At 46.2% G+C, this 25,573-nt stretch overlaps 1 protein-coding gene across 1 annotated transcript in view; it reads right to left on the reverse strand.

Moving 5' to 3' along the window:
- Positions 1-440: 440 nt before the first annotated feature.
- The window catches only part of LOC122930383 (zinc finger protein 260-like), a 37,119-nt gene continuing 11,986 nt past the window's right edge, over positions 441-25,573 (reverse strand). Inside the window, exon 3 of the mRNA XM_044283747.1 lies at positions 441-1,483. Within this exon, the coding sequence (XP_044139682.1) occupies positions 441-1,483 (1,043 nt within the window). The remainder of the gene's footprint in view (positions 1,484-25,573) is intronic.

Raw genomic sequence — 25,573 nt, forward strand, 5'->3', positions numbered from 1 at the left:
GAAAATCCTGAGCTTCTCTTGATGTATTAATTATTGGTCTGTTTGATAAAGATATAGCATTTATTTCTTATCATATGTTACTTTTAATAATTCTGTGATGATGAGAAAGTGATAGTGGATTACACCACCATCTAGTGGTGGTTTGTTGGTACTGCGTCAATTTGTCTATCCATTGATCTTATGTCAGTTTTATATTGGATTTTTACTCATTTATAAATAAATTGTTACATATATTTGCATAATTGGTTGCCCCTTTGTTTTCATTAATTGCATAAATTAAATTTAGAGTCTCAAGATAAAAGAAAGGCGTTTTATGTCCGCCTAGTGGATTTCCTGACTGATTTCCATATTTTATTATTTTATTAACATTTTTATTTTATATAAAAGATATACTTTGACATGATCCAATGAGTTTTATCATTTGAATTCCTTACAAAACTTTAAAACTGCTTCTCTCCTTTGTGACTTGCCTGATGCTTCTTAAGATTGGCTTTAGTAGTAAAACATTTCCCACACTCTAAGCATGCATATGGAGTTTCTCCTGTGTGCATTCTCTCATGTTTAACAAGACTTGATTTATCTGTAAAACGTTTCCCACATTCTAAACATGAATATGGCTTCTCTCCTGTGTGAAATCTCTTATGTGTAACTAGAGTGGATTTTTGTGCAAAACACTTTCCACATTCTGAACATGAATACGGCTTCTCTCCTGTGTGACATATCTCATGGGAAACAAGTTCTGATTTTTGTTTAAAACATTTCCCACATTCTAAGCATGCATATGGCATCTCACCTGTGTGAATTCTCTTATGTCTAGCAAGACTTGATTTATCTGTAAAAGATTTCTCACATTCTGAACATGAATATGGCTTCTCTCCTGTGTGAATTCTCTCATGTTTAACAAAATCTGATTTATTTGCAAAACATTTCCCACATTTTGAACATGAATATGGCTTCTCTCCTGTGTGATTTCTCTCATGTGTAACAAAACTTGATTTACGTGTAAAACATTTTCCACATTCTGAACATGAATATGGCGTCTCTCCTTTGTGAATTCTCTCATGTGCAACTAGACTTGATTTATGTGTAAAACATTTCTCACATTCTGAACATGAATATGGCTTCTCTCCTGTGTGAGTTCTCTTATGTGAAACCAGACTTGACTTCTGTGCAAAACATTTCCCACAGTCTGTACATGAATATGGTTTCTCCCCTGTGTGAATTCTCTTATGTGAAAAAAGACTTGATTGCTGTAGAAAAGATTTCCCACATTCTGAACAAGAATAAGGCTTCTCTCCTCTGTGACCTCTTTTATGTGAAATAAGACTTGTTTTCTGTGCAAAACATTTCCCACATTCTGTACATGAATATGGTTTCTCCCCTGTGTGACTTCTCTTATGTGTTACAAGTTCTGATTTTTGTTTAAAACATTTCCCACACTCTGAACACGAATATGGCTTCTCTCCTGTGTGAATTCTCTCATGTTTAACAAAACCGGATTTATTTGCAAAACATTTCCCACATTCTGAACATGAATATGGCTTCTCCCCTGTGTGACTTCTTTCATGTATAACAAGACTTGATTTTTGTGTAAAACATTTCCCACATTTTGAACATGAATATTGCTTATCCACTGTGTGAATTATTCTGTGTGTAGAATAACTTGATCTCTTTGTAAACTCTTTACTACACTTAAACCTTTTATCCCCTTTCTGACCTGTACTTTTAGTAACAATCTGTGATTGGTTAAGAGATGGTTCCTCATGATTAGGAAGATTATGTGATAGATCTGTATTAGGAGGTTCTGAATGTACATTAACGTTGCCTCCTGAAGAGCGCTGCATGATATCTTCACGTTGTACTTTATAATTTGGTCGTAACATGAAGTTTCCTTTAAAATGTTTACTGGAATTCGCTGTAGAGATAAAAATTGGAATTTGTGTTGTTTTTTTTTTTTGCTAAATCATTGAGCAGACAAACTTATAACATTCCTATTATGCAAGAATTGGATCCAGCTAAAAATAAGGGGGTTATTTATGAAAGGAAAGCCCTTTGTGCCGCAATCTGCGACTTCTCCCCGATCATACCAGGTCTAAAAAAGTGGCTGTGGCGTGAGCAGGGAAGGGCCGGCAGGCCTGTCTCATTTACCATTTTCTATGCCTGTTTTAAGTGTAGAAAATGATGTAAATGTTAGACAGCTCGGTGAGGATGGTGTGTTCAGGGTGGTGTGCAGTGTTAGTTTTCCTCCACACATAGCGTTTTGTATTTAGGCCTTTAGAGCCACCTACTTCTTCCACATGTTTGCTGTGTACCCTACATGGCTTGTGGCAAACTGCAAACAGGACTTCTTATGGGCTGCGTTCAAAAAGGACTTTCTTATTGCCACTCTCCCATAAAAGGTCAGATTTGTGGAGGACACGACTAAGGCCCCTTTCACACAAGCGAGTTTTCCGCGCGAGTGCAATGTGTGACGTGAATGCATAGCACCAGCACGGAATCCTGACCTATATATTTTAATAGGTCTGTGTACGCATCGGGCGTGAAAAACGCATGTTTTATATTCTGTGTTTTTCATGCAGCCCTGGCCACATAGAAGTGAATGGGGCTTCAGTGAAAAACACATTACATCCGGAAGCAAGTGCAGATGCAATGCATTTTTCACTGATGGTTGCTAGGAGATGTTGTTTGTAAACCTTCAGTTTTTTTATCACGCGCGTGAAAAAACTGAACGCAATTGCAAAACTGACTGAACTTGCTTGCAAAATGGTGCGAGTTTCACTGAACGCATCCGGACCTAATCCGCCACGCTCATGTGAAAGAGGCCTAATAGTTTTCCAGTGTGCGCCCATACGAGATAAAGTGCTTCAGAACTTGACAAAAGATATGCCCAAATAAGATGAGGATGATTGTAAAGCTCTTCTGACCATCTCAGGCCCCCGATTGATTACTGTTAGGGATAAACTGGTGCATGTTAAGTTCACACATAGGATCTACTATACCCCGCTTAGACTCTATATTATGGGTACGTTCCCCTTAGCTGAGTTCCCCAGATGTCGTCTGGCATAGGGTACGATACTGCACATGTTTTGGGACTTTAGAGTCTTGCAGGCGTACTAGAGAGAGGTTTTGGAGTTTATGGAGACTTCTTTGGAGAAGCCAAAACTTATTAAACCCTAAAGTTTGCCTCTTTGGATTAGTTGACGATCTTCCCCTTACCGTGGCACTACGCACTTTAAGTTACTACTGGACTATGCTAAAAAGGTTATTCTGTATAACTGGAAGAATCCGAAGAGACCAACTAAAAACGCCTGACCAGGGCCAGTCTTTGGGGTGTGCAAGCTGTGCGGCCACACAGGGCGCCATGGCAACAGGGGCGCCCGACACAGCCACTGGTGGATCTAGGGGCGCGGTAGGGGGTGGCGGCGGGAGATGAACGCTTCCATTGTGGAAGCGCTCATCTCCATAGTCATCTGTATCGCCGTCCTCAGGACAGCGATACAGAAGGCTGTGCTGAGCCAGGGGAGGGAGAGGCGTCTCCCTTTCCCTTCCTCTGATAGGCTGCAGGCCTAGTGCCTGCAGCCTATCAGAGGGCGGCGCAATGACATCTCGCCGCCTCAGCGTGGAACACAGGCCGGAAGAGGCCTGCATCGCATCACTGACACTGAGGTAAGTAGAAGTATTTTTTTTACATTTTTATACAGTACAGACCAAAAGTTTGGACACGCCTTCTCATTCAAAGAGTTTTCTTTATTTTCATGACTATGAAAATTGTAGATTCACACTGAAGGCATCAAAACTATGAATTAACACATGTGGAATTATATACATAACAAAAAAGTGTGAAACAACTGAAAATATGTCATATTCTAGGTTCTTCAAAGTAGCCAACTTTTGCTTTGATTACTGCTTTGCAAACTCTTGGCATTCTCTTGATGAGCTTCAAGAGGTAGTCACCTGAAATGGTCTTCCAACAGTCTTGAAGGAGTTCCCAGAGATGCTTAGCACTTGTTGGCCCTTTTGCCTTCACTCTGCGGTCCAGCTCACCCCAAACCATCTCGATTGGGTTCAGGTCCGGTGACTGTGGAGGCCAGGTCATCTGGTGCAGCACCCCATCACTCTCCTTCATGGTCAAATAGCCCTTACTTTCAACGTTTTCCCAATTTTTCGGACTAACTGATCTTCATTTCTTAAAATAATGATGGCCACTCGTTTTTCTTTACTTAGCTGCTTTTTTCTTGCCATAATACAAATTCTAACAGTCTATTCAGTAGGACTATCAGCTGTGTATCCACCTGACTTCTCCACAACGCAACTGATGGTCCCAACCCCATTTATAAGGCAAGAAATCCCACTTATTAAACCTGACAGGGCACAGCTGTGAAGTGAAGACCATTTCAGGTGACTACCTCCTGAAGCTCATCAAGAGAATGCCAAGAGTGTGCAAAGCAGTAATCAAAGCAAAAGGTGGCTACTTTGAAGAACCTAGAATATGACATATTTTCAGTTGTTTCACACTTTTTTGTTATGTATATAATTTCACATGTGTTAATTCATAGTTTTGATGCCTTCAGTGTGAATCTACAATTTTCATAGTCATGAAAATAAAGAAAACTCTTTGAATGAGAAGGTGTGTCCAAACTTTTGGTCTGTACTGTATATGCAATACTTTTACTGGCACATGATGGGGGGGGGGCTGTTATTACTGGCACATGATGGGGGGGGCTGTTATTACTGGCACATGATGGGGGGGGCTGTTATTACTGGCACATGATGGGGGGGCTGTTATTACTGGCACATGATGGGGGGGCTGTTATTACTGGCACATGATGGGGGGGCTGTTATTACTGGCACATGATGGGGGGGCTGTTATTACTGGCACATGATGGGGGGCTGTTATTACTGGCACATGATGGGGGGGCTGTTATTACTGGCACATGATGGGGGGCTGTTATTACTGGCACATGATGGGGGGGGGCTGTTATTACTGGCACATTGGGGGGGCTGTTATTACTGGCACATGATGGAGGGGCGCTGTTATTACTGGCACATGGGGGGGCTGTTAATACTGGCACATGATTGGGGGGTTGCTCTTGTTACTGGCACATGATTAGGGGCACTATAGGGGCATCTACTGAGGCCACAAAGAAGGGGGATTTTATATGGGAGCTCTGTACAGTAGAATTTTATACTGGGACACATTATGGTGGGCACTATGGGGAAGAAGGGAGAGGAGTACTATGGGGTCATCTACAGGGGGCACTAAGAAGGGGTATTTTATACTTGGAAATTAAGGGGGACACTGAGGGCATCTACTGGGGCATTTTATACTGGTACATTATGGGGGGCACTAGAAGGAAGGGGGGAGAGGAGCACTATGGGGGCACTGTATAGGGGTATTTTATACTGGCACATTATAGGGGCACTATGGGGACATTAGCTCAACTGGGGGCATTACAAGGGGGCATTTTTTGCACTGTCACATTATAAGGAGAATTATTTCTACTGGGGGGCATTATGGTGGGCTTTATTACTCCCCCAGGGTATGACCCCCTAGTAGCAGCACCGGCCTCTCCCTGCTCTGCGACCCCTCTGCCCCTTCTCCAAATCCTTATTATGAAATCTTTCTCATTAGGATAAAACACAACATCAGCTCCGCCGAGCCCCCGGCCAAAGTGTGGAAGTGGCGTCCGAGATCCCCAAGGGCCAAGCCAAGTAACTGTGAGTGTTCATGTGAAATATGTTTCTTATACACATATAGCCTACACTGTGCCCCACAATATACAGTATACCCTACACTGTGCCACACAATATACAGTATACCTCTACACTGTGCCCCACAATATACAGTATACCGCTACACTGTGCCCCACAATATACAGTATACCGCTACACTGTGCTCCACAATATACAGTATACCTCTACACTGTGCCCCACAATATACAGTATACCTCTACACTGTGCCACACAATATACAGTATACCTCTACACTGTGCCCCACAATATACAGTATACCTCTACACTGTGCCCCACAATATACAGTATACCGCTACACTGTGCCCCACAATATACAGTATACCTCTACACTGTGCCACACAATATACAGTATACCTCTACACTGTGCCACACAATATACAGTATACCGCTACACTGTGCCCCACAATATACAGTATACCGCTACACTGTGCCCCACAATATACAGTATACCGCTACACTGTGCCACACAATATACAGTATACCTCTACACTGTGCCACACAATATACAGTATACCGCTACACTGTGCCCCACAATATACAGTATACCGCTACACTGTGCCCCACAATATACAGTATACCTCTACACTGTGCCCCACAATATACAGTATACCGCTACACTGTGCCACACAATATACAGTATACCTCTACACTGTGCCCCACAATATACAGTATACCTCTACACTGTGCCCCACAATATACAGTATACCTCTACACTGTGCCCCACAATATACAGTATACGCTACACTGTGCCCCACAATATACAGTATACCTCTACACTGTGCCCCACAATATACAGTATACCTCTACACTGTGCCCCACAATATACAGTATACGCTACACTGTGCCCCACAATGTACAGTATACCTCTACACTGTGCCCCACAATATACAGTATACCTCTACACTGTGCCCCACAATATACAGTATACGCTACACTGTGCCCCACAATGTACAGTATACCTCTACACTGTGCCCCACAATATACAGTATACCTCTACACTGTGCCCCACAATATACAGTATACCGCTACACTGTGCCCCACAATATACAGTATACCGCTACACTGTGCCCCACAATATACAGTATACCTCTGCACACAGGGCGCCTGAACACCTAAGTCCAGCTAGAAATGCCTGCCTTACACCGGTGACTGGTGCTCCCACTGTATAAAGTTACCTCATTGTGCAGAGGTTGCCCGGATAAATGTGATTATGTTTGGGAACCTTGGTTACGGGTCTCCCACTGGCCTGGGACCTGTGACTCCCCGATCAAGTCTCTCATAGACGGTTGCACTTCCAGACCCCCCTCCCCATCATTGTTATATATTTTTTTTACTGCATCTTTTGTACTGTATGCCTTTTATACTTTGTTTCTTTGAATAAACGTTTCGGTGGACAGATTCTCCCACTTCTGCTGTGGAAGTCTACAGCTCCTCAAGGGTGGACATGGGCCTCGTGGCTGCTTCTCTAATCAGTACAATAGTACTTTGTGCTTCTCTTTCACATAAAATCCAAATAAAATACATTAAAAGGGGATTCTGCAGAACCGATGCGGGTCCTGTGACCAGCGACGTCATCCACCGGGCTCCCTGTGCGGACGTTTTATGTACAGGCTTATCCCTGCCTGAGCGAGGGGCCCGGCTCTGTACACGAAACATCAGAGCCTGAGTGTAGGATGGAAAAACGTGCTGCGCTACGCTTCCCCATGTTGCAGAGTCCTCAAAGAAAAGTTATTATTTTATTTACAATAGAGCTCCATGGTGCTGGATGTCCCAGTACGGCATCTGTTGTGTATGTTGATCGGATGACAAAAACCCAGCCTTACGTACCCGATCCAGCACTTCCGTTATTTTCATTGTTCTGCTCCATTAGATGAGAAGAACAACAGAAATAAATAGCGCTGGTGTGAATGGGGCCTAAGAGGTGGGGATTTATGCAGGGACCATTACTGGTCTAACAGCAAGGACTCATAGCCAAGTCCAGTCCAATATGGCGGATCTTCCCTGTACTTTATCACTTGGCTATAATAGCCTGTCTGCATTCACTACATACTGCAGCACATACATGCGTGTGATATGTGCGGTGCAGCGTGTGGTGCGTGTGTTGCGTACGGTGCAGCGTGTCATGTGTGCGGATGTAAACATTGTAGTTTACGATACCAGCAGGACACCACTTACCATACGGGTCTTACCCTGTGATATAAGAGGCTGGTGCTCCTCCATTACATGTCACTGCACACACGTGTATACACTGCACATGACGGCTCTTACCTTGTGATATAAGAGGCTGGAGCTCCTCCATTACATGTCACTGCACACACGTGTATACACTGCACATGACGGCTATTACCTTGTGATATAAGAGGCTGGTGCTCCTCCATTACATGTCACTGCACACACGTGTATACACTGCACATGACGGCTATTACCTTGTGATATAAGAGGCTGGAGCTCCTCCATTACATGTCACTGCACACACGTGTATACACTGCACATGACGGCTATTACCTTGTGATATAAGAGGCTGGTGCTCCTCCATTACATGTCACTGCACACACGTGTATACACTGCACATGACGGGTCTTACCCTGTGATATAAGAGGCTGGTGCTCCTCCATTACATGTCACTGCACACACGTGTATACACTGCACATGACGGCTATTACCTTGTGATATAAGAGGCTGGAGCTCCTCCATTACATGTCACTGCACACACGTGTATACACTGCACATGACGGCTATTACCTTGTGATATAAGAGGCTGGAGCTCCTCCATTACATGTCACTGCACACACGTGTATACACTGCACATGACGGCTCTTACCTTGTGATATAAGAGGCTGGTGCTCCTCCATTACATGTCACTGCACACATGTGTATACACTGCACATGACGGGTCTTACCTTGTGATATAAGAGGCTGGTGCTCCTCCATTACATGTCACTGCACACACGTGTATACACTGCACATGACGGGTCTTACCTTGTGATATAAGAGGCTGGTGCTCCCCCATTACATGTCACTGCACACACGTGTATACACTGCACATGACGGCTCTTACCTTGTGATATAAGAGGCTGGTGCTCCTCCATTACATGTCACTGCACACACCTGTATACACTGCACATGATGGGTCTTACCCTGTGATATAAGAGGCTGGTGCTCCTCCATTACATGTCACTGCACACACATGTATACACTGCACATGACGGCTCTTACCTTGTGATATAAGAGGCTGGTGCTCCTCCATTACATGTCACTGCACACACGTGTATACACTGCACATGACGGCTCTTACCCTGTGATATAAGAGGCTGGTGCTCCTCCATTACATGACACTGCACACACGTGTATACACTGCACATGACGGCTCTTACCTTGTGATATAAGAGGCTGGTGCTCCTCCATTACATGTCACTGCACACACGTGTATACACTGCACATGACGGGTCTTACCTTGTGATATAAGAGGCTGGTGCTCCTCCATCATGGCCTCCTTGTACAGATCCTCGTGTCCTTCTATATACTTCCACTCCTCCATGGAGAAATAGACAGTGACATCCTGACACCTTATAGGAACCTGACAACACAATGACACCGTCATCACCCAGACCCCTCCAGTGCTGTTACTGGAGAATTTCCCAGCATTCCCAGCACTGTCACCTCTCCAGTTAGCAGCTCCATCATCTTGTGGGTGAGTTCTAGGATCTTCTGCTCATGTATCAGGGGGTGAGGGGGAGGCTCTGTGATGGGGTGAGGGGTCCTGTTCCACCCTCCTGACTCCTGGAGATGGATGATGGGAGTCACACAGTCCCCCGATGTCTTCTTCACTATTGTGTACTCCTGTGGATGGAGAGAGACACTTAGGGAATAAACCCTTCAGGGGCCATGTGCTCTCCTCCGGCCCTCTCCTCCTGGTACAACGTGCCTACTTACCTTCTCATGGCTCCTACAACATGACTATTGGTCACTGGTCACATGACACATCACTCACCATACTGGTGGCTGATCTTCAGGTTCTCCATCACTTGGACGGTCTGGAGGCCGTTCTCCAGGACCCTGGACTCTTCATATCACTTCCTATGATGGATTCTCCTTCCCGATGTCTGACTTGTTACAGAATACAATAAAGAGGAGAGAAATCTAGAAAAGTTTACCTCTCCGCTCAGCAGGGAGATGATCTCCAAGGTGAGGTCTAATATTCTTCTGCTGATCTCCTTCCTGTCCATCCTTGGTGGCTCATTCAGGAGAAGGCTCGTATTGCTGGTTTTCTTCATGACGTCTGCAAAAAAAGAAATAAAGGTTAATCAGTGAGTCCCATGTCCGCTATAATGAAGCTGAGAAAAAGTACAAATCATCCTGCAAAACTGAGACCCTTATAAAGCTGCACTGATGGGAAAACCCTGAGCTCTGTGTGTATCTAAGCTCCTGGCAGTGCAGTGTGTGGAGGCAGGAGACTATGCTCCCAGCATGTCTCGAGTTTCTCAGTTGGTGACTTGGGCCGGTCGGCGCATAGTCCACTGCACACACAGATCGCACTTGGAGAAGAATACTTGTGTCTGAATCAGGCCTAAGGAAGCTGTAGACCTTCAATAGAGGTGGGATTAACCCTTCTCCTCCTGGAAGCTCTTCCTCCAGGACCTCATACAAATACTCCAGTGTCATGTCTTCTGGATCGGGAGAGGGCAGTGAGCTGCTGCCAGGAATGGGCACGCTGAATTTAATATGCCTGATCATTATTTCCCCTCACATTATCTTTTTTTGGATGTAATCAGGAGCCCCCATACACATCAGATACTCGCCCAGCCCTGCCAACATCAGGTGAGGGTAATTTATTGTGAATGGACACTTTTTATTTTATTCAATATTGTTTATTGAATCCTATAAAACATCCAGATAAATCTTGTCTCTGGTAAATTCTGCTCTTCATTCAAATTAACTTTTACAAAGCTCCCCTCAGTGTGAGCAGAAACAGGAGGTGGCAGTCCGGGGTCACTCCTGTCCAGACCTCTATTAACTCTCTATCTCCTCCCCCCACATCTAGGTAGTCACAGACGTCCCATACATCTGCAGTGGCAGGGTTTGTGGTGGCCCCAATGCCACGCTGGGTCCCTCAGACACTGTCGAGGTGTCACCATGTGTTTCTGCTTTCCAATGGGAAATAAGTCCAGAGAGTCTGGGTCTGCAGTAACCTGTCACAAGTAGTACGGGGAAGGAAAGACAACCAAAGGGAACCACAACTAAACAACGACAGACCGGGCCCCATACCTAGGGAATAAAGAGGTCACCTCCTAGCATTCCCTGATACTCTCCCTAAGCTGCTAACAACATGTGCAAATCTCAATGGTAGAAATGCACATGCACAGGAACCTGAGATTGCTGAAACACTGCACCAAACCCTCAGCTTAGGGAACAGGGAAAGAGGCAACCGGCTCTTTCCCAACTGAAGTAGCTAGTGTCTCCCTGAGGCCTAGTCAGGACAGACACACTAAGAAAAGGACTTAGCTTGAGATGTAACTGGAAAAGGAGAACCCCCACACAAGCAGAGCACTCCACAGAAGAGCTATCAGCCGCAAGGAAGCAAGTGAGAGGTGGAACACATAAAGAGCCACCTGACTGATAATGAGCAGCATCTGCGAAGGGTGGAAACCTGTCAGCAACAATGAAAACAAGAGAGATCTGTTAAATAGACTCCTGAGTCTTCCGTCTATTTGAACTTCTAAGATCTCTCCCAGGGCCGGCGGTGACAGTACCCCCCCTCCTTCTACAGGTGACCTCTGGGCACCCAGGACCAACTTTATCAGGATGGGCTATGTGAAAGGCCGTCAGAAGCCAACTGGCATTCACATCAGTCCCCCGGACCCACATTCTCTCCTCCGGACCGTAACCCTTCCAATGAACGAGGTATTGAAGGGAACCCCGAAGGACAACTCTGGAAATTTGAAACTCCATATTCCCGTCAACCAAGACAGGTGGAGGTGGCAAGGAAGATGGTACAGCAGATTCCACATAACTCTTTAACAAAGATTTATGGAAGACATTATGGATCTTCCAAGCTTGTGGAAGTTCAAGGCGAAAAGAAACCGGATTAATAACGGCAGAGATCTTGTATGGACCAATAAATCTTGGACCTAACTTTCAGGATGGCACCTTCAACCTAATGTTCTTAGTGGACAACCACACCAAATCACCCACATTCAGGTCCGGACCAGACACACGTTTCTTGTCAGCCATACATTTATACATATCGCCCATGTTTTTTAAATTGATTAGAATTTTCCACCAGATAGATGACAAGGAAGAAGCAAATCTCTCCTCATCAGGAATACCAGAGGAATTATTCCCAGAGAACATACCAAACTGAGGGTGAAACCCATATGCACCAAAAAATGGTGACTTATCAGTGGACTCCTGACGACGGTTATTCAAAGCAAATTCAGCCAAAGACAAAAATGAGGACCACTCCTCCTGATTCTCAGCAACAAAACACCTCAAATATGTCTCCAGATTCTGGTTAGTGCGTTCAGTTTGTCCGTTCGACTGAGGGTGAAAAGCCAAAAATACAGATCCAATTCCAAGACCGCACGGACTTGGATGTGATTTGGATGTAAATGCCCTCAAATTAAAGCGGACAGTCTGCAGTTAAAGCACATCTTGTTTGTTTCATTTCAAATCCATTGTGGTGGTGCATAGAGCCAAAAATCTTAGAATTGTGTCAATGTCCCAATATTTATGGACCCAACTGTAACTTATTCTCCCAGAGGATCAGCAAGACTTGTCTTAAATGATCCTGATGACTCTTCAATATGTCATCCAGGTATACGACAACAAACCTTCCCACCAAATGATGAAAAATGTAATCGATGAAATGTTGAAATACTGCCGGGGCATTGGTCAAACCAAAAAGGCATGACCAAGTTCTCAAAATGACCCACAGGAGTATTAAAAGCTGTCTTCCATTCATCCCCCTCTCTGATCCTTACCAGATTATATGCCCCTCTTGGGTCTAATTTAGAAAACACCTTAGCTCCAACAATCTGGTTGAACAAATCTGGGTGTCAGGGGAAGGGGATAAGAATCGGAAATCTAGACACGGTCTCAATGTCCCATCTTTTTTCTTTACAAAAAAGAACCCCGCCGCCATAGGTGACTTAGATGGTCTGATGGGTCCCTTTGCCAAACTCTCAGTAATATACTTTCGCATAGCAACTCTTTTGGGTCCAGAAAGGTTATACAACCAAGACTTTGGCAACTTAGCTCCAGGAATCAGATTGACAGGGCAATCATATTCTCTATGAGGGGGTAACTCCTGATCCACACTCTCAGCGAACACATCAGAAAAATCTGAGAGAAACGGGGGTAACATTTTAGTGGATATCCCAGCAAGAGATGTGACGAGACAGTTGTCCATACAGTAATCACTCCAGCCTTTGATCTGTCTCGCTTGCCAATCAATGGTAGGGTTATGTTTGGACAACCATGGCAACCCTAGCACCAGAGGAGCCGGCAGACCCTTCATTATAAAACAAGAAATACCCTCAACATAAGAATCCCCCATTCTTAAATGGATATCCTGCACCATGTGAGTCAAATATCTTTGAGAAAGGGGAGCAGAATCAATAGTGAACACTGAGATCTCTTTGTCCAGTGCATTAGATTTAAAACCATGCATCAGGACAAACTGGTAATCCACAAGGTTAACCCCTGCCCCGCTGTCCAAAAATACCTCTACATTAATATTTTTGGAATCTAGCGCCACCCTGGCAGGCAGGAGAAAACAGGTACTACCGGTAAAAGACAAGATCATGCTCTCAGATTCCCCAACTACTCTGCCAAGAGTTAGAGAACAAAACTTATTGGTAACTCCTTTTTTTATTTTATTCTCGCCTTGATATTTTAGATAGGGACAAACATTAACGAAACGACCCTCTTTACCACACAAAAAATAACGTTTCTTTCTAGCCCTGAAGTTCTTATCACCAGGGTCTGGAGAGACCCGTCCCAATTGCATAGGTTCATCTCCAAATATGGGCTCAGGTGTCTCAGTACCCAGAGTGTCAGAGGGGACCGACCACCCTTCAGGTCATATGTCCCGAGAGAACAGAGTTTTGCACCTTTCCCTCAGACGTCTATCAATTCGTACCGCAAGAGACATGGCAGCTTCTAATGAAACAGGATTTTCATGGAGTGCTAGGGCATCTTTTAGTCTCTCAGATAGCCCCTGACAGAACTGACTCCAGAGAGCAGGGTCATTCCACTCTGAATCAGTTGCCCACCTCCTGAATTCAGAGCACTAGGACTCAGCAGACCGATTTCCCTGTTGCAAGCCGCGCAACATAGATTCAGCCAGAGAAACTCGGTCTGGGTCGTCATAAATAAGTCCCAGGGCTCTGAAAAAATCATCCACCGACCGGAGGGATTTGGATCCGGGCGGCAAAGAAAAGGCCCAGGATTGAGCATCACCTTTCAATAAAGAAATAACGATCCCCACCTTTTGACTCTAGTCACCAGAGGAGTGAGGGCGTAAGCGAAAATAAAGTTTTACAAGACTCCCTGAACCGAATGAAGTTGTAACTTCCTCTGGCAAATCGGTCCGGGGGGGCGATTTTAGGTTCAGAGCAAGGTCTGGACCCCACTGCGGAGACAGATGCCCGACACCTTGCAACAGATTCACGGAGGTCTGCTACCTCCAGCGACAACCCCTGCATGCGATCCACCAGTGCAGAGACAGGATCCATGACAACACAGAGCAGGGGAAACAGTAAAGGTATTCGGCGGCCTTTAATGTCACGGGTTGTACGGGGAAGGAAAGACAACAAAAGGGAACCACAACTAAATAACAGACTAGGCCCCAAACCTAGGGAATACAGAGGTCACCTCCTAGCAAACCCTGACTCTCTCCCTAAGCTGCTAACAACATGTGCAAATCTCAATGGTAGAAATGCACATGCACAGGAACCTGAGACTGCTGAAACACTGCACCAAACCCTCAGCTTAGGGAACAGGGAAAGAGGCAACCGGCTCCTTCTAAACTGAAGGAGCTAGTGTCTCCCTGAGGCCTAGTCAGGACAGACACACCAAGAAAAGGGAAAGGACTTAGCTTGAGATGTAACTGGAACAGGAGAACCACCACACAAGCAGAGCACTCCACAGAAGAGCTATCAGCCGTAAGGAAGCAAGTGAGAGGCGGAACACATAAAGAGCCACCGGCGGTCACATAACCAGGGTGTTTCTTTACTGAAGGAATTCAGGTGAAAAACAATACAGGCAAGGCGTAGGGCTGGCTTCTCCAGTCTCCTCCCTGGCAGAAGAAAGGTTTGATGCTGAGGAAAGGCCTGACCTAGCTGTCCCCCCCCCCCTCTCTCTCTCTCAGAAGGCTGTTACCCTGGCTAAAGGCTGGAGATCCACGGTCTGTAGCTCAGAAGTCCAGGTGGCTCCTTGGTCACAGGGCTGTTGACCCATGATCTGAGGCTCAGCGTCCCCATCCCAGTGTCTTCTTCTGGTTACTCACGCAGACTGGATTGAGTCTCCCCTCCAAGCACTGGTCCCTAACTGCAGCACACTAGTCGCTATGACTGCTCTCCTTATATACCATCTCTTTCCAAACTAGACCCTTTTAGTGGGAGGGGTGGAGTGGAGAAACTCAGCACAAACAGATATATTGCTACAACTCTCGTCTGTCATAGACCTGTGTTAGAGCTTCAATGATACCTAATGGGAATGACACAGCAGTTTTTCCAGACAAAAACAAGTCTTCAGACATAACAACAGAGCAAAACCAGAAAGTCACAAGGTCAGGCTGTCTGGATTTGGTGGTAAACAAATCTGGATTTTCCCCTCCAAAACATGGTCTTCTTTAAACCTTACGGTAGTTGTGGAGAATTACCAGCTTCTCATTCAAAGTCTGAAAGGTCTCTCAGTATTCTTTAACCCTTTCCACAGAGCCTTGCAAATACAGTGCAAATGAACAGGATATATATCACAAAATACATATAAAATGCAGTTAAACAGTGCAAGTTAACCCTTTCAAGAGAAATAAAGTCGTTGAATATTAAAGTTGATGTCTTTGCGTAGGGGGAACAGGGCAAATGTCCACAAATGTCCAGACTTTAAAGTACCCCTGCTCCAGGGCACTAGACATCTTCCCCCATCCCCCGATCACATCAAACCCATAGAGACGACAATTTAACCCCTTACATGCCTTATTGCCAGACTCTTCACCCAGCACCTGCCATCCTGGGCATTAAAGTAACTTTTACAAATCCTTTCCCTGGTGAATACAACAAACTGGTATTAACCCCTTTATTACTGTACCAGCCTGGCCCATCAGACCTCATGATAATCTCTATATCTGTGATCGGTCTCCACAATCTGAAGGGAGCACTAGCCTTCCCACCTCTTACCTAGAGGGCATTTGGCCACCTGTACATACAGACTTCTGGAAAGTCTGCACAGGACAGAGCACCCCATGTACAGAACTTCTAGACTTGCAGGTGTCTCCCATCAAACCCAAAAAGAAGGGTTCCCCCTTATAAAGAGGGGCAAATACATCTGTATATCACTGTACATGAAAAGTCTTACCTTGTGATATAAGAGCCTGGTGCTCCTCCATTACATGTCACTGCACACACGTGTACACACTGCACATGACGGCTCTTACCTAGTGATATAAGAGGCTGGTGCTCCTCCATTACATGTCACTGCACACACGTGTATACACTGCACATGACGGCTCTTACCCTGTGATATAAGAGGCTGGTGCTCCTCCATTACATGTCACTGCACACACGTGTATACACTGCACATGACGGCTCTTACCCTGTGATATAAGAGGCTGGTGCTCTTCCATTACATGTCACTGCACACACGTGTACACACTGCACATGACGGCTCTTACCTTGTGATATAAGAGGCTGGTGCTCCTCCATTACATGTCACTGCACACACGTGTACACACTGCACATGACGGGTCTTACCTTGTGATATAAGAGGCTGGTGCTCCTCCATTACATGTCACTGCACACACGTGTATACACTGCACATGACGGCTCTTACCTTGTGATATAAGAGGCTGGTGCTCCTCCATTACATGTCACTGCACACACGTGTATACACTGCACATGACGGCTCTTACCTTGTGATATAAAAGGCTGGTGCTCCTCCATCATGGCCTCCTTGTACAGACCCTTGTGTCCTTCTATATACTCCCACTCCTCCATGGAGAAATAGACAGTGACATCCTGACACCTTATAGGAACCTGACAACACAATGACACCGTCATCACCCAGACCCTCCAGTGCTGTTACTGGAGAATTTCCCAGCATTCCCAGCAGTGTCACCTCTCCAGTCAGCAGCTCCATCATCTTGTGGGTGAGTTCTAGGATCTTCTGCTCATGTATCAGGGGGTGAGGGGGAGGCTCTGTGATGGGGTGAGGGGTCCTGCTCCGCCCTCCTGACTCCTGGAGATGGATGATGGGAGTCACACAGTCCCCCGATGTCTTCTTCACTATTGTGTACTCCTGTGGATGGAGAGAGACACTTAGGGAATAAACCCTTCAGGGGCCATGTGCTCTCCTCCGGCCCTCTCCTCCTGGTACAACGTGCCTACTTACCTTCTCATGGCTCCTACAACATGACTATTGGTCCCTGGTCACATGACACATCACTCACCATACTGGGGGCTGATCTTCAGGTTCTCCATCACTTGGAAGGTCTGGAGGCCGTTCTCCAGGACCCTGGACTCTTCCTATCACTTCCTATGATGGATTCTCCTTCCCGATGTCTGACTTGTTACAGAATACAATAAAGAGGAGAGAAATCTAGAAAAGTTTACCTCTCCGCTCAGCAGGGAGATGATCTCCAAGGTGAGGTCTAATATTCTTCTGCTGATCTCCTTCCTGTCCATCCTTGGTGGCCGTTCAGGAGGAGAGAACTGGAGGAGCTGGAGGCTTCTAGTACTGCAGGCGCCTTTATGAGAAGAGGAGAGGAAATCATCCAGGGGACAAGACCAGATGTCACCTCCAGAACCGCACTTCCTGAGCCTGGAGGGGCCCCGCTTCTCAGAGCCCCCATCACATGGATTCCAGGGGCCCCAATGGAGATTTCTGGTGGCTCCACAGGAGATAAATGTCTGATAGATGCAGGTCCCACCTCTGGGCTGTGCTCAGCTGTGTCCACAACTCCTAGAGAAGAGACTGGAGAGAGCTGAGCTCAGGCCGGGCCCCGCTCCATTCATTCTCCTCCTGGATGCAGGGGCCCCTCACCAGGACAGTCAGGGGCCAGTGAATGATGACAACCCCCACTATCCCCACAACTACTCCCCCCATCATACTAAGCTGAGGAGCAGAGGATTCCTTGTGTGTAATGGAGGAGAATCTCCAGAGGTGACATGTCTGAGCTCTCCACCACACTGTCTCCTCACAGCTCATCTTACCTGCAGGCTGGAGGAATGGCTGATACCAGAGAGAACAAGAGTCCTGACTACCGACCAGGACCTGCCCAGTATCTGCTGCACTGCCAGAGCTGAAGGACCTGCGGTGACGTCACTGTCATGTGATCAGTGGAGGGGGCGGGGCTCAGCAGGGGAGAAAGAGGGTAGATGCTAGAGTGGAGTTGTTAGAAGGAGGTCTGTGACGTCACTGGTCACATGACAATCCCGGACTGCAGCAGCTTGTGGAAGGAGGAGGGGCTGTGTGTAAGGAGCCCAGTGAGGGGGATGTGCTCATTGTGCTGCAGTCCTGGAGGACACAGAGCTTCATGAGGGGCGGCATATGGAGCTCATGTATGAGGGGCAGGTGGAGCACTCAGGGGCCGTGGGGTTAATGGAGTGGAAACTGCTGTAATTATGGGGTTTACAGTACAGATCCGGGTGTATTCTGGGGACCTTTATGGGGTGTAAATCTGTGAGGGGGGAGGGAGGGGACATGTGGTGTATTCTGGGGATATGAGGAGCAGATCTTTGGTGGGGGTTCATGGGAAGTAAGGTGTGATATCAGTGGTCACGTGACTTCGCTGCTACTCATGTTGGGGAGAGCTATGGGCAGCGGGCACAGATGGCGACCTGTTCGGGGGCAGGACTGTCAGTACCTTGGGAACAGTTCTCCGGAGAGGCCGGAGCAGCGGTCGGTGGGTGTGGGGTGCAGACAATGGTGTATATCTTATGTCAGGTCTGTGTGAGAGAAGGGGCACATGGTGAGGATTGTGCGTTTTGTAGGACACCTGATCAGACAGTAGGACTTGGGGGAGCAGTGTATCTAGATGGGGTGACCTGGGGTGCAGTACCTGGTCTCGGGGCATATGGGGTCAGCGGGGAGTATTGTGTGGGAGCCATTGATATCAGACGAGGAGATCAGGAGTCACGAGAGCGGTGACGTGGGGGGTCCTACCCATCTGTCTAAAGGTGCTATGGTAAGTGTTGTAAATGCTGCCTGGATTGCACCAGGGTTTTCCACAGTAGCAGCTCGGTTTGTACAGGGTGCATGATTTGTGCATTAAATAATCCCGGTCAGGTGGTGAAGAGCACACCTGAGGCCATTTTACCCATTTCAGAGATTGCAGATAGACTACATACAGCTACCTAAGGTAGGTGCCTGTGTATGAGTCTGTTCTTGTGTGTGTTGATCTCTTTTCAGGATGGCCGGAAACCTTCCCAGTAGCAAAGGCAAATGCAAAGAATACCGCCGAGAAACTGGTCAGTGAACTGATATGCGGTGTTCCTGACGTCATTGAGTCAGATAGGGGGTCCCATTTCACAGGAGAAGTAATGAGGGAGATCAAGCGTTTCTCACGGCCTACCATCCCCAAAGCAGCGACCGAGTATAACGTATCAACAGCACATTGAAGGTAAAGATCCAGAAAGCAATGCAGGAAACCCAAAGACCGTGGCCAGAATGCCTGCCCCTCGCCCTATATTCTGTTAGGACCACTCCCAACCGAAAAACAGGACTGTCTCCTTTTGAGATTTTGTTTGGGTGCGCTCCCAGACTTGGGTTGTACTTCCCCCAGCAGTTACAGATGAACAATGACAATCTCGCTGGGTATGTCCAGGCCCTCACACAACGGCTTGAACACACTCATAAACAAGTGTTTGCTTCACTTCCAGATCCTGACTCCGTAGAAGGACCTCACAGCTTGTAGCCCGGAGACAGGGTGGTGATAAATGCAATCTTATGTACAGGCAGTCATTTTACCATGTGCCTTCACTGATGACTGTTCATGTTATAGCACATGCTGTCCATGCGTAATACTTATACATGCTATTTGTATTCTTGTAGTTTTACCAATCAATCAAGCAATCGTATATCATTAATCACATATGTACGACCTGTTGACCAATAAACAAGTTAGACTACAAGGAACAGTCCTCTTATTTGGAAGACAGGAACGGTTTATGCTGAATGTCAGACGTGTGAGAAGACAGAACAGCCGTTCCCCTAAGATGTGGTCTTGCATCGCCTGGTTCCCATTTCTGTGATTACTCTCAAGAGAGAGTTACTGGATTCTGCCAGACATTCCAGACCTTCTTTTCCAGAATTTGTGTCTTCTTCTTTATCCGTGTAGGATGCATCTCATGCTGTGAAAACTGGCAAAGACAACCTAATATACCTAGAATTTTCAGAGATTAACACTATGTTGGCTACTTTAAGGCCTATAGCCGTCGTATAGATTTTAAAAAAAACCCTTATGGTGCAATTCACCCCCATCCTGCCATTAAAGCACAGTTGCAAAGCAAGGTTTCTAACCACCAAATTAGAAACCTCCCCTCCGTGCAGAAAACATCCATCGGCAGAACGGGAGGGGGGATGAGGGTGCCAGTGGAGCCTACAGCAGGCCGCAGTGTGACCTACCCTCTTGTGTCATGCAGGGGAGATGCTTAGAGGGAGATACTTAGTCTTGGATAACCCCTTTTAGGAATCTCATTCCAACATTCATTACCCTACATCTTCTTGTGGTTGTCTATAGTGTTTGCTGCACTGACTAAACATCACTTTAATACGTTAGAGGATTGTGATCTCAGAGTCATCATTTTCAAGATGTTCTCAACAGTTATCATCACCTATACAAGGCGTATTTGTGACCTGCAGGAATTTGTCATACAAGGAACCTCATCTCAGAGATCTAGGATCCACAAGGTGAGGAGCACGGGAGGGTGGAACTGCCCTGAGGGAAAGAATGGTTAGATGGCTGGAGGAGCTTTTAAACTAGGATCTGGGGGGTCATACTAATAAGGGGGTAGATAGAGGGTGGGAGACAGGAGGGGACAGTGGGGATGTAGTGGGGGCTGCGGTTAGTGAGGAAAGTAGGGAGAAGACTGGGCAGATGAAATATAGAACTGTTGGTAACAAGAACCTGTTACATACAAAAATCAACCAAGGTAACCCAAAAATCCCAGATACTCACTTTATAGGTAATAGTAATATAAAATGTATTTTTACAAATGCCAGAAGTCTAGCTAGCAAAATGGGGGAGCTGGGGGCTATGGTACTAGAAGAACACATACCGGTGAAACTCGAAAAATTAGAATATTGTGCAAAGTTCATTTATTTCAGTAATGCAACTTAAAAGGTGAAACTAACACATGAGACTCATTACAGGCAGAGCGAGATATTCCAAGCCTTTATTTGTTATAATTTGGATGATTACGGCTACAGCTTATGAAACCCCAAAGTCACAATTTTAAGGTCCCCTTTGCTCAGGGGGTATGGATTAATTCGCTGACTGGAGTGGGACACTCTGAGCCTAGAATATTGGACCTTTTCACAAAACTAAAATTTTAAGCTGCATTAATGAAATTCCTTTTTAATTTGCAAAACTGAAATAAATGGACTTTTGCACCATTATTCTAATTTTTCGAGTTTCACCTGTAGATGTAGTTGGTGTGGCTGAGACATGGTTGGATTCGTCGCATGACTGGGCTGTTAATATTGAGGGTTTTACGCTATTTAGGAAAGACCGGGTCAATAGAAAAGGCGGTGGCGTCTGTGCCTGTATGTGAGGAGTGATCTGAAGACAAGTGTGACAGAGGCAATTGTGGGTGTGGATGGTGAGGATGTGGAAACCTTATTAATATAAACACTGAAAAAATAATACTTGGTGTAAACTATAGACCCCCTAACATCACAGAGGAGATAGAAGCTCAACTGTATAACCAAATAGAGCGGGCGGCACCGGCTGGTACAGTGGTCATAATGGGAGATTTTAACTTCCCAGACATTAACTGGGGTCATGGTTCTACCTCAAACGCAAAGGGCAGAAGATTCCTCAGCTTGCTGCAGGACCACCTTATGGGCCAGTTTGTAGAAGATCCCACTAGGGGCGATGTTATGTTGGATCTGGCAATCTCTAATGATGCAGAGCTTGTTGGAAATGTTACTGTTCGAGAAACACCAGGTAATAGTGACCACAATATAATTATATTCCCCCTAAACTATAAGAAGCAAACTCTGTCAGGCAGAGCAAAACCACTGAATTTTTAAAAGGCTTATTTCCCTGGGTTGAGGGCAGCATTTCAGGGCATAGACTGGGGGCCGCTACTGTCACATAATAATACTGAGGATAAATGGGAGAGCTTCAAATCCACATTGAGTAATTGCACTAAAAATGTATTCCTTCAGGTAAGGCCTCATGCACACAACAGTATTTTTTTCACGGTCCGCAAAATGGGGTTCCGTTGTTCCGTGATCCATGTTCGTTTTTTTTTTTCGTGTGTCTTCCGTGATTTTTGGAGGATCAACAGACATGAAGGAAAGTTAAAAAAAAAGTCGCTTTGTTGTCCGCCTGGCCGTGCGGAGCCAAACGGATCCGTCCTGACTTACAATGCAAGTCAATGGGGACGGATCCGTTAGACGTTGACACAATATGGTGCAATTGCAAACGGATCCGTCCCCCATTGACTTTCAATGTAAAGTCAGGGTATATTTTAACTTGAAGCGTCCCCATCACCATGGGAACGCCTCTGTTAGAATATACCATCGGATTTGAGTTATATCGTGAAAACTCAGATCCGACAGTATATTCTAACACAGAGGCGTTCCCATAGTGACGGGGACGCTTCAAGTTAGAATATACTAAGAACTGTGTACATGACTGCCCCCTGCTGCCTGGCAGCACCCGATCTCTTACAGGGGGCTGTGATCCGCACAATTAACCCCTCAGGTGCCGCACCTGAGGGGTTAATTGTGCGTATCATAGCCCCCTGTAAGAGATCAGGTGTTGCCAGGCAGGAGGGGGCAGACCCCCCCCTCCCCAGTTTTAAATTCATTGGTGGCCAGTGCGGCCCCCCTCCCTCCCTCCCCCAGTTTTAAATTCATTGGTGGCCAGTGCGGCCCCCCTCCCTCCCTCCCCTGTATTACATTCATTGATGGCCAGTGCGGCCTCCCCTCTCCCCCCCTCCTAATTAAAATCCCCCCCATATACTATAGCCCCAGTTGTGCCCCCATCTTTATATTATGGCCCCAGTTGGGCCCTCATACATAAACTATGACCCCAGATGTGTCCCTATACATATATTACGGCCCCAGTTGTGCCCCCATACATATACGATGGCCCCAGTTGTGCCCCCATACATATACGATGGCCCCAGTTGTGCCCCCATACATATACGATGGCCCCAGTTGTGCCCCCATAGATATATTATGGCCCCAGTTGGTGGCAGCGGAGCGTTCCGATCGGAGTCCCAGTTTAATCGCTGGGGCTCTGATCGGTAACCATGGCAACCAAGACGCTACTGCAGTCCTGGCTGCCATGGGTACTTAGCAATTTTAGAAGCATTATACTTACCTGCGCTGTCTGTGGCCGGCCGGGCGCTCCTCCTACTGGTAAGTGAAAGGCCTGTGCGGCGCATTGCTTATAGTACAGACCTGTCACTTACCAGTAGGAGGAGCGCCCGGCCGGCCACAGACAGCGCAGGTAAGTATAACTCTTCTAAAATTGCTAAGTAACCATGGCAGCCAGGACTGCAGTAGCAGCGGAACTCTCCGCTGCCACCAACTGGGGCCATAATATATCTATGGGGGCACAACTGGGGCCATCGTATATGTATGGGGGCACAACTGGGGCCGTAATATATGTATGTGGGCACAACTGGGGCCATAATATATGTATAGGGACACATCTGGGGTCATAGTATATGTATGAGGGCACAACTGGGGCCATAATATAAAGATGGGGGCACAACTGGGGCCATAATATATGTATAGGGACACATCTGGGGTCATAGTATATGTATGAGGGCACAACTGGGGCCATAATATAAAGATGGGGGCACAACTGGGGCCATAATATATGTATAGGGACACATCTGGGGTCATAGTATATGTATGAGGGCACAACTGGGGCCATAATATAAAGATGGGGGCACAACTGGGGCCATAGTATATGGGGGGGATTTTAATTAGGAGGGGGGGAGAGGGGAGGCCGCACTGGCCACCAATGAATGTAATACAGGGGAGGGAGGGGGGCCGCATTGGCCACCAATGAATTTAAAACTGGGGAGGGAGGGGGGGTCTGCCCCCTCCTGCCTGGCAGCACCTGATCTCTTACAGGGGCTATGATACGCACAATTAACCCCTCAGGTGCGGCACCTGAGGGGTTAATTGTGCGGATCACAGCCCCCTGTAAGAGATCGGGTGCTGCCAGGCAGCAGGGGGCAGTCATGTACACAGTTCTTAGTATATTCTAACTTGAAGTGTCCCCATCACCATGGGAACGCCTCTGTGTTAGAATATACTGTCGGATCTGAGTTCTTACGAAGTGAAAACTCAGCTCTGAAAAAGCTTTTATGCAGATGGATCTGCGATCCGTCTGTGTGAAAGTAGCCTACGGACACGGATCACGGACGCGGATGACAATCTTGTGTGCATCCGTGTTTTTTCACGGACCCATTGACTTGAATAGGTCCGCAAACCGTTGTCCGTCAAAAAAATAGGACAGGTCATATTTTTTTGACGGACAGGAAACACGGATGAACGGTGCATTTTCCGAGTTTTCAACGGACCCATTGAAAGTCAATGGGTCCGCAGAAAATCACGGAAAACGGAACAACGGACACGGATGCACACAACGGTCGTGTGCATGAGGCCTAACAAGAATAAATGGCTAAAATTAAACCCCTCGTGGGTTACAGCTACCTGTACTGTAAAAAGGGCAATAAAAGACAAAAAAAAGGGCATTTAAAAAATACAAATCTGAGGGGTCAGCTGGAGCGTTTGAAGTTTAGAAAGGGCTTAATAAAATCTGTAAAAAGGAGATAAAATTAGCAAAAATACAAAACAAACAGCAGGTGGCAAATGAGAGCAGAACAAATCCCCAAAAATTATTTAAATATTTAAATGCTAAAAAAAAAAAAAAGGAGGACTGAGCTGGTAAGTCCCCCTAAATAATGGTAAAGGGGGGTTAGTCACTGAAGAGAAGGAAAAGGCAGAGTTACCAATTTTTTTTTTTTTAGCTCTGTATATGCAAAAGAAGAGCTGATATCTGTGGTGCTGCTGCTGTTAGTACACCCAGTAATATACTCAATTGGCTAACTGTAGATATGTTCCAAGATAAGTTAAATAAGGTAAATGTGAACAAATCTCCGGGTCCAGATGGATTACACCCAAGAGTGCTTAAAGAGGTCATTTCAATCATTGATGTGCCCCTGTTTATATTTTTTTAAAGATTCTCTAGATACTCTAGGGATGAAACAACCCTCTGTGTATGACAGGGAGAGAGAGAGAGAATTTGGAAAAGGAAGCTTGCAGAGGGTCTGTGTGGTCTCAGCCAGGAGGGCTGAGGGGCTACGAGGCTGTGTAAAGCCTGTGTTTTGGTGGGCCCTGTGACGCC

This window comes from Bufo gargarizans, chromosome 1 (assembly GCF_014858855.1).
Source record: "Bufo gargarizans isolate SCDJY-AF-19 chromosome 1, ASM1485885v1, whole genome shotgun sequence".
Classification (NCBI taxonomy): domain Eukaryota; kingdom Metazoa; phylum Chordata; class Amphibia; order Anura; family Bufonidae; genus Bufo; species Bufo gargarizans.